Source organism: Narcine bancroftii, unplaced genomic scaffold, assembly GCF_036971445.1.
Source record: "Narcine bancroftii isolate sNarBan1 unplaced genomic scaffold, sNarBan1.hap1 Scaffold_76, whole genome shotgun sequence".
Lineage (NCBI taxonomy): Eukaryota > Metazoa > Chordata > Chondrichthyes > Torpediniformes > Narcinidae > Narcine > Narcine bancroftii.
In genome coordinates this window covers 51,428-64,028 of record NW_027212265.1, presented here as the reverse complement: position 1 = coordinate 64,028, position 12,601 = coordinate 51,428, and the positions used below count along the sequence as shown (strand labels likewise).

General features: G+C 57.4%; 1 protein-coding gene across 3 annotated transcripts in view; it reads right to left on the bottom strand.

Moving 5' to 3' along the window:
• Positions 1-7: 7 nt before the first annotated feature.
• The window catches only part of LOC138751146 (protein bicaudal D homolog 2-like), a 51,848-nt gene continuing 39,254 nt past the window's right edge, over positions 8-12,601 (bottom strand). For 2 of the 3 annotated variants that reach the window (XM_069913208.1, XM_069913210.1), the window contains one exon: positions 8-378. In XM_069913208.1, the coding sequence (XP_069769309.1) occupies positions 361-378 (18 nt within the window). In that variant the 3' untranslated portion in view covers positions 8-360. The remainder of the gene's footprint in view (positions 379-12,601) is intronic. The other variant, XM_069913209.1, reaches the window with a different exon arrangement.

Below are 12,601 nucleotides of genomic sequence, written 5' to 3'. Positions count from 1 at the left end.
TAAAAGAGAGAGAGAAAGGGAGGGAGATAGGTGGCGAGAGAGGAGGGAGGGAAAGAGAGAAGGGGAGGGTTGAGAGAGGGGGAGGGAGGGATAGACGGATAGACAGTGGGAGGGGTTGGAGGGAGAGTGGGAGGGGGTAAAGGGAGGGAGAGTGATGCAGGGAGAGTGATGCAGGGAGAGTGATGCAGGGAGAGAGGAGGGGGAAAGGGAGGGAGGGGGAAAGGGAGGGAGAGGGTGGAGGGAGGGAGAGGGTGGAGGGAGGGGAGGGCAGTGGCAGGGGATCACATCCTGGCTCCGCTGCTGTGTGCCACAGCCTGGGTGTTTTCCAGAAAGAGTTCCACAAGTTGAGGGTTCAGACACTCAGGTGTTGTGGTTCTGCTGCAAGAGAAAGACAAACAGCATCAACAGACAAGAGAGGGAAGGAATCACAGTGACGGACCCGTCCCTACCATTACTGTCCCCCGGTGGTTCACAGTGACGGACCCGTCCCTACCAGTACTATACCCCAGTATTACACAGTGACAGACCCGTCCCCACCAGTAGTGTCCCCGGTGTTACACAGTGACATACCCTACACACCAGTACTGTACCCCGGTGTTACACAGTTGCAGTCCTTTCCCCACCAGTACTGTACCCTAGTGTTACACTGTACCGTCATGTTACACAGTTGCAGTCCTTTCCCCACCAGTACTCTACCCTAGTGTTACACAATGACAGACACATCCTCACCAGTACAGTTCCCCAGTGTTACACAGTGACAGTCCTGTCCCACCAATACTCTACCTCGGAGTTACACAGTTGCAGTCCTTTCCCCACCAGTACTCTACCCTAGTGTTACACAGTGACAGACACGTCCCCACCAGTACAGTTCCCCAGTGTTACACAGTGACAGTCCCGCCCCAACCAGTACTGTCCCCTGACAGACACGTCCCCACCAGTACTGTCCTCCAGTGTTACACAGTGACCGACCTGTCCTTACCAGTACTGTCCCCAGTGTTAAACAGTGACAGACCAACCCCACCAGTACTGTACCCCGTTGCTACACAGTGACTGACCTGACCCAACAGTTCTTTCCCCGGTGTTACACAGTGACAGACTCGTCCCCACCAGTACAGTTCCCCAGTGTTACACAGTGACAGTCCTGTCCCACCAATACTCTACCTCGGAGTTACACAGTTGCAGTCCTTTCCCCACCAGTACTCTACCCTAGTGTTACACAGTGACAGACACGTCCCCACCAGTACTATACCTTCATGTTACACAGTGACAGACCCGTCCTCACAGGTACTGTCCCCCAGTGTTACACAATGACAGAACTGTCCCCCCGTGTTACACAGTGACAGTCCCGTCCCCACCAGTACTATCCCCTGACAGACCAACCCCACCAGTACTGTACCCCGTTGCTACACAGTGACTGACCCGACCCACCAGTACTGCACCCGGTGTTACACAGTGAAAGTCCCGTCCCCACCAGTACTGTCCCCCAGTGTTACACAGTGACAGTCCTGACCCACCAGTACTGTCCCCAAGAGTTACACAGTGACAGACCCGTCCCCACCAGTACTGTTCCCCCGTGTTACAAAGTAACAGACCCGTCCTCACCAGTACTGTACTCCAGTGTTACACAGTGACTGACCCGTCACCACCACTACTGTATCCTTGTGTTACACAGTGACAGACCCGTCACCACGTGTAACACAGTGACAAGCCTCTCCCCACCAGTACTGTCCCTGGTGTTACACAGTGACAGATCCTTGCCCATCATTACTCTCCCCGGTGTTACACAGTGACATACCCGACTCCACCAGTACTGTACTCTTGTGTTACACAGTGACAGACCCGACCCTCCAGTACAGTTCCCCAGTGTTACACAGTGACAGTCCTGTCCCACCAATACTCTACCTCAGAGTTACACAGTTGCAATCCTTTCCCCACCATTACTCTACCCCAGTTTTACACAGTGACAGACACGTCCCCACCAGTATTATACCTTCATGTTACACAGTGACAGACCCGTCCTCACAGGTACTGTCCCCCAGTGTTACACAATGACAGAACTGTCCCCCTGTGTTACACAGTTATAGTCCCGCCCCCACCAGTACTGTCCCCTGACACACCCGTCCCCACCAGTACTGTCCTCCAGTGTTACACAGTGACCGACCTGTCCTTACCAGTACTGTCCCCAGTGTTACACAGTCACAGACCAACCCCACCAGTACTGTACCCCGTTGCTACACAGTGACTGACCCGACCCACCAGTTCTTTCCCCGGTGTTACACAGTGACAGTCCTGACCCACCAGTACTGTCCCCCAGAGTTACACAGTGACAGACCCGTCCCCACCAGTACTGTCCCCCCGTGTTACACAGTAACACTGTACTCCAGTGTTACACAGTGACTGACCCGTCACCACGTGTAACATAGTGACAGGCCTCTCCCCACCAGTACTGTCCCTGGTGTTACACAGTGACAGATCCTTGCCCACCATTACTCTCCCCGGTATTACACAGTGACATACCCGTCTCCACCAGTACTGTACTCTTGTGTTACTCAGTGACAGACCCGACCCTCCAGTACTGTTCCACAGTATTTCACAGTGACAGAACTGTCCGCACATGTAACACAGTAACAGACCTGTCCCCACCAGTACCATACCCCAGTGTTACAGAGTGACCGTCTTGTCTCCACCAGTACTGTCCCCGCTGTTACACAGTGACAGTCCTGTCCCCACCAGTACTGTACTCCAGTGTTACACAGTGACAGACCAGTCCCCACCAGTACTGTACCCCCAGTGTTACACAGTGACAGTCCTGTCCCCACCAGAACTGTCCCCCCGTGTTCCACAGTGACGGAACTGTCCCCCCGAGTTCCACAGTGACGGAACTGTCCCCCCGAGTTCCACAGTGACGGAACTGTCCCCCCGTGTTCCACAGTGACGGAACTGACCCCCGGGTTACACAGTGACGGAACTGTCCCCCGGGTTCCACAGTGACGGAACTGTCCCCCCGTGTTCCACAGTGACGGAACTGTCCCCCCGTGTTCCACAGTGACGGAACTGTCCCCCCGTGTTCCACAGTGACGGAACTGTCCCCCCGTGTTCCACAGTGACGGAACTGTCCCCCCGTGTTCCACAGTGACGGAACTGTCCCCCCGTGTTCCACAGTGACGGACCTGTCCCCCCGTGTTCCACAGTGACGGACCTGTCCCCCCGTGTTCCACAGTGACGGAACTGTCCCCCCGTGTTCCACAGTGACGGAACTGTCCCCCCGTGTTCCACAGTGACGGAACTGTCCCCCCGTGTTCCACAGTGACGGAACTGTCCCCCCGTGTTCCACAGTGACGGAACTGTCCCCCCGTGTTCCACAGTGACGGAACTGTCCCCCCGTGTTCCACAGTGACGGAACTGTCCCCCCCGTGTTCCACAGTGACGGAACTGTCCCCCCGTGTTCCACAGTGACGGAACTGTCCCCCCGTGTTCCACAGTGACGGAACTGTCCCCCCGTGTTCCACAGTGACGGAACTGTCCCCCCGTGTTCCACAGTGACGGACCTGTCCCCCCGTGTTCCACAGTGACGGACCTGTCCCCCCGTGTTCCACAGTGACGGAACTGTCCCCCCGTGTTCCACAGTGACGGAACTGTCCCCCCTTGTTCCACAGTGACGGAACTGTCCCCCCGTGTTCCACAGTGACGGAACTGTCCCCCCGTGTTCCACAGTGACGGAACTGTCCCCCCGTGTTCCACAGTGACGGAACTGTCCCCCCGTGTTCCACAGTGACAGGCCTGTCCCCCCGTGTTCCACAGTGACAGGCCTGTCCCCCCGTGTTCCACAGTGACAGACCAATCCCCACCAATACTGTCCATCAGAGTTACACAGTGACAGTCCTGTCCCCACCATAACTGTCCCCGGTGTTACACAGTGACAGTCCGTCCCCACCAGTACTGTACCCCCATGTTACACAGTGACAGTCCTGTCCCCACCATTACTGTCCCCGGTGTTACACAGTGACAGACCAATCCCCACCAGTACTGTACCCCCGTGTTACACAGTGACAGTCCTGTCCCCACCATTACTGTCCCCGGTGTTACACAGTGACAGACCGATCCCCACCTGTACTGTACCCCCGTGTTACACTGTGACAGAACTGTCCCCCCGTGTTACACTGTGACAGAACTGTCCCCCCGTGTTACACTGTGACAGAACTGTCCCCCGTGTTACACTGTGACAGAACTGTCCCCCCGTGTTACACTGTGACAGAACTGTCCCCCCGTGTTACAGTGACAGAACTGTCCCCCCGTGTTACAGTGACAGAACTGTCCCCCCGTGTTACACAGTGACAGACCCGTCCCCACCAGTATTGTCCCCAGTGTTATACAGTGACAGTCCTGTCCCCACCAGTACTGTCCCCCCGTGTTCCACAGTGACAGACACATCCCCACCAGTACTGTCCCCCCGTGTTCCACAGTGACAGACCCATCCCCACCAGTACTGTCCCCCCGTGTTACACAGTGGCAGAACTGTCCCCCCGTGTTACACAGTGGCAGAACTGTCCCCCCGTGTTATACAGTGACAGACCCGTCCCCACCAGTATTGTCCCCAGTGTTATACAGTGACAGTCCTGTCCCCACCAGTACTGCCCACCAGTACTGTCCCCCCGTGTTCCACAGTGACAGACCATCCCCACCAGTACGGTCCCCCCGTGTTCCACAGTGACAGACCCATCCCCACCAGTACGGTCCCCCCGTGTTCCACAGTGACAGACCCATCCCCACCAGTACGGTCCCCCCGTGTTCCACAGTGACAGACCCATCCCCACCAGTACGGTCCCCCCGTGTTCCACAGTGACAGACCCATCCCCACCAGTACGGTCCCCCCCGTGTTCCACAGTGACAGACCCATCCCCACCAGTACGGTCCCCCCGTGTTCCACAGTGACAGACCCATCCCCACCAGTACGGTCCCCCCGTGTTCCACAGTGACAGGCCTGTCCCCCCGTGTTCCACAGTGACAGGCCTGTCCCCCCGTGTTCCACAGTGACAGGCCTGTCCCCCCGTGTTCCACAGTGACAGGCCTGTCCCCCCGTGTTCCACAGTGACAGGCCTGTCCCCCCGTGTTCCACAGTGACAGGCCTGTCCCCCCGTGTTCCACAGTGACAGGCCTGTCCCCCCGTGTTCCACAGTGACAGGCCTGTCCCCCCGTGTTCCACAGTGACAGGCCTGTCCCCCCGTGTTCCACAGTGACAGGCCTGTCCCCCGGTGTTCCACAGTGACAGGCCTGTCCTCCCGTGTTCCACAGTGACAGGCCTGTCCCCCCGTGTTCCACAGTGACAGGCCTGTCCCCCCGTGTTCCACAGTGACAGGCCTGTCCCCCCGTGTTCCACAGTGACAGACCTGTCCCCCCGTGTTCCACAGTGACAGACCTGTCCCCCCGTGTTACACAGTCACAGTCCTGCCCCCACCAGTACTGTCCTCCAGTGTTACACAGTGACCACCTGTCCTTACCAGTACTGTCCCCAGTGTTACACAGTGACAGACCAACCCCACCAGTACTGTACCCCGTTGCTACACAGTGACTAACCCGACCCACTAGTTCTTTCTCCGGTGTTACACAGTGACAGACTCGTCCCCACCAGTGCTGTCCCCCAGTGTTACACAGTGACAGTCCTGACCCACCATTACTGTCCCCCAGTGTTACACAGTGACAGACCCGTCCCCACCAGTACAGTTCCCCAGTGTTGCACAGTGACAGTCCTGTCCCACCAATACTCTACCTCGGAGTTACACAGTTGCAGTCCTTTCCCCACCAGTACTCTACCCTAGTGTTACACAGTGACAGACACATCCCCACCAGTATTATACCTTCATGTTACACAGTGACAGACCCGTCCACACAGGTACTGTCCCCCAGTGTTACACAATGACAGAACTGTCCCCCCGTGTTACAGAGTGACAGTCCCGTCCCCACCAGTACTATCCCCTGACAGACCAACCCCACCGACACTGTACCCCGTTGCTACACAGTGACTGAACCGACCAACCAGTACTGTCCCACAGTGTTACGCAGTGACAGTCCCGTCCCCACCAGTACTGTACCCCGTTGCTACACAGTGACTGACCCGACCCACCAGTACTGTCCCCCAGTGTTACGCAGTGACAGTCCTGACCCACCATTACTGTCCCCCAGTGTTACACAGTGACAGACCCGTCCCCACCAGTACAGTTCCCCAGTGTTGCACAGTGACAGTCCTGTCCCACCAATACTCTACCTCGGAGTTACACAGTTGCAGTCCTTTCCCCACCAGTACTCTACCCTAGTGTTACACAGTGACAGACACATCCCCACCAGTATTATACCTTCATGTTACACAGTGACAGACCCGTCCACACAGGTACTGTCCCCCAGTGTTACACAATGACAGAACTGTCCCCCCGTGTTACAGAGTGACAGTCCCGTCCCCACCAGTACTATCCCCTGACAGACCAACCCCACCGACACTGTACCCCGTTGCTACACAGTGACTGACCCGACCCACCAGTACTGTCCCACAGTGTTACACAGTGACAGTCCCGTCCCCACCAGTACTGTACCCCGTTGCTACACAGTGACTGACCCGACCCACCAGTACTGTCCCACAGTGTTACACAGTGACAGTCCCGTCCCCACCAGTACTGTACCCCGTTGCAACACAGTGACTGACCCGACCCACCAGTACTGTCCCCCAGTGTTACGCAGTGACAGTCCTGGCCCACCAGTACTGTCCCCCAGAGTTACACAGTGACAGACCCGTCCCCCGTGTTCCACAGTGACAGGCCTGTCCCCCCGTGTTCCACAGTGACAGGCCTGTCCCCCCGTGTTCCACAGTGACAGGCCTGTCCCCCCGTGTTCCACAGTGACAGGCCTGTCCCCCCGTGTTCCACAGTGACAGGCCTGTCCCCCCGTGTTCCACAGTGACAGGCCTGTCCCCCCGTGTTCCACAGTGACAGGCCTGTCCCCCCGTGTTCCACAGTGACAGGCCTGTCCCCCCGTGTTCCACAGTGACAGGCCTGTCCCCCCGTGTTCCACAGTGACAGGCCTGTCCCCCGGTGTTCCACAGTGACAGGCCTGTCCCCCGGTGTTCCACAGTGACAGGCCTGTCCCCCCGTGTTCCACAGTGACAGGCCTGTCCCCCCGGTGTTCCACAGTGACAGGCCTGTCCCCCCGTGTTCCACAGTGACAGGCCTGCCCCCCCGTGTTCCACAGTGACAGGCCTGCCCCCCCGTGTTCCACAGTGACAGGCCTGTCCCCCCGTGTTCCACAGTGACAGACCTGTCCCCCCGTGTTCCACAGTGACAGACCTGTCCCCCCGTGTTACACAGTCACAGACCTGTCCCCCCGTGTTACACAGTCACAGTCCTGCCCCCACCAGTACTGTCCTCCAGTGTTACACAGTGACCACCTGTCCTTACCAGTACTGTCCCCAGTGTTACACAGTGACAGACCAACCCCACCAGTACTGGACCCCGTTGCTACACAGTGACTAACCCGACCCACTAGTTCTTTCTCCGGTGTTACACAGTGACAGACTCGTCCCCACCAGTACTGTCCCCCAGTGTTACACAGTGACAGTCCTGACCCACCATTACTGTCCCCCAGTGTTACACAGTGACAGACCCGTCCCCACCAGTACAGTTCCCCAGTGTTGCACAGTGACAGTCCTGTCCCACCAATACTCTACCTCGGAGTTACACAGTTGCAGTCCTTTCCCCACCAGTACTCTACCCTAGTGTTACACAGTGACAGACACATCCCCACCAGTATTATACCTTCATGTTACACAGTGACAGTCCCGTCCCCACCAGTACTATCCCCTGACAGACCAACCCCACCGACACTGTACCCCGTTGCTACACAGTGACTGACCCGACCCACCAGTACTGTCCCACAGTGTTACGCAGTGACAGTCCCGTCCCCACCAGTACTGTACCCCGTTGCTACACAGTGACTGACCCGACCCACCAGTACTGTCCCCCAGTGTTACGCAGTGACAGTCCTGGCCCACCAGTACTGTCCCCCAGAGTTACACAGTGACAGACCCATCCCCCGTGTTCCACAGTGACAGGCCTGTCCCCCCGTGTTCCACAGTGACAGGCCTGTCCCCCCGTGTTCCACAGTGACAGGCCTGTCCCCCCGTGTTCCACAGTGACAGGCCTGTCCCCCCGTGTTCCACAGTGACAGGCCTGTCCCCCGGTGTTCCACAGTGACAGGCCTGTCCCCCCGTGTTCCACAGTGACAGGCCTGTCCCCCCCGTGTTCCACAGTGACAGGCCTGTCCCCCCGTGTTCCACAGTGACAGGCCTGTCCCCCGGTGTTCCACAGTGACAGGCCTGTCCCCCCGTGTTCCACAGTGACACAGGCCTGTCCCCCCGTGTTCCACAGTGACAGGCCTGTCCCCCCGTGTTCCACAGTGACACAGGCCTGTCCCCCCGTGTTCCACAGTGACAGGCCTGTCCCCCCGTGTTCCACAGTGACAGGCCTGTCCCCCCGTGTTCCACAGTGACAGGCCTGTCCCCCCGTGTTCCACAGTGACAGGCCTGTCCCCCCGTGTTCCACAGTGACAGGCCTGTCCCCCCGTGTTCCACAGTGACAGGCCTGTCCCCCCGTGTTACACAGTGACAGACCTGTCCCCCCGTGTTACACAGTCACAGTCCTGCCCCCACCAGTACTGTCCTCCAGTGTTACACAGTGACCACCTGTCCTTACCAGTACTGTCCCCAGTGTTACACAGTGACAGACCAACCCCACCAGTACTGTACCCCGTTGCTACACAGTGACTAACCCGACCCACTAGTTCTTTCTCCGGTGTTACACAGTGACAGACTCGTCCCCACCAGTACTGTCCCCCAGTGTTACACAGTGACAGTCCTGACCCACCATTACTGTCCCCCAGTGTTACACAGTGACAGACCCGTCCCCACCAGTACAGTTCCCCAGTGTTGCACAGTGACAGTCCTGTCCCACCAATACTCTACCTCGGAGTTACACAGTTGCAGTCCTTTCCCCACCAGTACTCTACCCTAGTGTTACACAGTGACAGACACATCCCCACCAGTATTATACCTTCATGTTACACAGTGACAGACACGTCCACACAGGTACTGTCCCCCAGTGTTACACAATGACAGAACTGTCCCCCCGTGTTACAGAGTGACAGTCCCGTCCCCACCAGTACTATCCCCTGACAGACCAACCCCACCGACACTGTACCCCGTTGCTACACAGTGACTGACCCGACCCACCAGTACTGTCCCACAGTGTTACGCAGTGACAGTCCCGTCCCCACCAGTACTGTACCCCGTTGCTACACAGTGACTGACCCGACCCACCAGTACTGTCCCCCAGTGTTACAGAGACAGACCCGTCCCCATCAGTACAGTTCGCCAGTGTTACACAGTGACAGTCCTGTCCCACCAACACTGTACCCCGGTGTTACACAGTTGCAGTCCTTTCCACACCAGCACCGTACCCTAGTGTTACACAGTGACAGACACGTCCCCACCAGTACTATACCTTCATGTTACACAGTGACAGACCCGTCCTCACAGGTACTGTCCCCCAGTGTTACACAATGACAGAACTGTCCCCTAGTGTTACGCAGTGACAGTCCCGTCCCCACCAGTATTGTCCCCTGACAGACCAACCCCACCAGTACTGTACCCCGTTGCTACACAGTGACTGACCCTACCCACCAGTACTGTACCCCGGTGTTACACAGTGACATACCCTACACACCAGTACTGTACCCCGGTGTTACACAGATGCAGTCCTTTCCCCACCTGTACTGTACCCTAGTGTTACACTGTGCCATCATGTTACACAGTGACAGACTCGTCCCCACCAGTACTGTCCCCCAGTGTTACAGTGACAGTCCTGACCCACCAGTACTGTCCCCCAGTGTTACACAGTGACAGACCTATCCCCACCAGTACAGTTCCCCAGTGTTACACAGTGACAGTCCCGCCCCCACCAGTACTGTCCCCTGACAGACACGTCCCCACCAGTACTGTCCTCCAGTGTTACACAGTGACCGACCTGTCCTTACCAGTACTGTCCCCAGTGTTACACAGTGACAGACCAACCCCACCAGTACTGTACCCCGTTGCTACACAGTGACTGACCTGACCCAACAGTTCTTTCCCCGGTGTTACACAGTGACAGACTCGTCCCCACCAGTACAGTTCCCCAGTGTTACACAGTGACAGTCCTGTCCCACCAATACTCTACCTCGGAGTTACACAGTTGCAGTCCTTTCCCCACCAGTACTCTACCCTAGTGTTACACAAGGACAGACACGTCCCCACCAGTACTATACCTTCATGTTACACAGTGACAGACCCGTCCTCACAGGTACTGTCCCCCAGTGTTACACAATGACAGAACTGTCCCCCCGTGTTACACAGTGACAGTCCCGTCCCCACCAGTACTATCCCCTGACAGACCAACCCCACCAGTACTGTACCCCGTTGCTACACAGTGACTGACCCGACCCACCAGTAGTGCACCCGGTGTTACACAGTGAAAGTCCCGTCCCCACCAGTACTGTCCCCCAGTGTTACACAGTGACAGTCCTGACCCACCAGTACTGTCCCCAAGAGTTACACAGTGACAGACCCGTCCCCACCAGTACTGTCCCCCCGTGTTACAAAGTAACAGACCCGTCCTCACCAGTACTGTACTCCAGTGTTACACAGTGACTGACCCGTCACCACCATTACTGTACCCCGGTGTTACACAGTTGCAGTCCTTTCCCCACCAGTACTGTACCCGAGTGTTACACTGTGCCGTCATGTTAAACAGTGACAGACTCGTCCCCACCAGTACTGTCCCCCAGTGTTACACAGTGACAGTCCTGACCCACCAGTACTGTCCCCCAGTGTTACACAGTGACAGACCCATCCCCACCAGTACAGTTCCCCAGTGTTACACAGTGACAGTCCTGTCCCACCAATACTCTACCTCAGAGTTACACAGTTGCAGTCCTTTCCCCACCAGTACTCTACCCTAGTTTTACACAGTGACAGACACGTCCCCACCAGTATTATACCTTCATGTTACACAGTGACAGACCCGTCCTCACAGGTACTGTCCCCCAGTGTTACACAATGACAGAACTGTCCCCCTGTGTTAAACAGTTACAGTCCCGCCCCCACCAGTACTGTCCCCTGACAGACCAACCCCACCAGTACTGTACCCCGTTGCTACACAGTGACTGACCCGACCCACCAGTACTGTCCCTCAGTGTAACGCAGTGACAGTCCCGGCCCCACCAATACTGTCCCCGGTGTTACACAGTGAAAGTCCCGTCCCCACCAGTACTGTCCCCCAGTGTTACACAGTGACAGTCCTGACCCACCAGTACTGTCCCCCAGAGTTACACAGTGACAGACCCGTCCCCACCAGTACTGTCCCCCCGTGTTACACAGTAACACTGTACTCCAGTGTTACACAGTGACTGACCCGTCACCACATGTAACATAGTGACAGGCCTCTCCCCACCAGTACTGTCCCTGGTGTTACACAGTGACAGATCCTTGCCCACCATTACTCTCCCCGGTGTTACATAGTGACATACCCGTCTCCACCAGTACTGTACTCTTGTGTTACTCAGTGACAGACCCGACTCTCCAGTACTGTTCCACAGTATTACACAGTGACAGAACTGTCCGCACATGTAACACAGTAACAGACCTGTCCCCACCAGTACCATACCCCAGTGTTACAGAGTGACAGTCCCGTCCACACCAGTACTGTCGCCCAGTGTTACACAGTGACGGTCTTGTCTCCACCAGTACTGTCCCCGCTGTTACACAGTGACGGTCCTGTCCCCACCAGTACTGTCCCCGGTGTTCCACAGTGACGGAACCGTCCCCACCAGTACTGTCCCCCCGTGTTCCACAGTGACGGAACCGTCCCCACCAGTACTGTCCCCCCGTGTTCCACAGTGACGGAACCGTCCCCACCAGTACTGTCCCCCCGTGTTCCACAGTGACGGAACCGTCCCCACCAGTACTGTCCCCCCGTGTTCCACAGTGACGGAACCGTCCCCCCGTGTTCCACAGTGACGGAACCGTCCCCCCGTGTTCCACAGTGACGGAACCGTCCCCCCGTGTTCCACAGTGACGGAACCGTCCCCCCGTGTTCCACAGTGACGGAACCGTCCCCCCGTGTTCCACAGTGACGGAACCGTCCCCCCGTGTTCCACAGTGACGGAACCGTCCCCCCGTGTTCCACAGTGACGGAACCGTCCCCCCGTGTTCCACAGTGACGGAACCGTCCCCCCGTGTTCCACAGTGACGGAACCGTCCCCCGGTGATCCACAGTGACAGGCCTGTCCCCCGGTGTTCCACAGTGACAGGCCTGTCCCCCGGTGTTCCACAGTGACAGGCCTGTCCCCCCGGTGTTCCACAGTGACAGGCCTGTCCCCCCCGTGTTCCACAGTGACAGGCCTGTCCCCCCGTGTTCCACAGTGACAGGCCTGTCCCCCCGTGTTCCACAGTGACAGGCCTGTCCCCCCGTGTTCCACAGTGACAGGCCTGTCCCCCCGTGTTCCACAGTGACAGGCCTGTCCC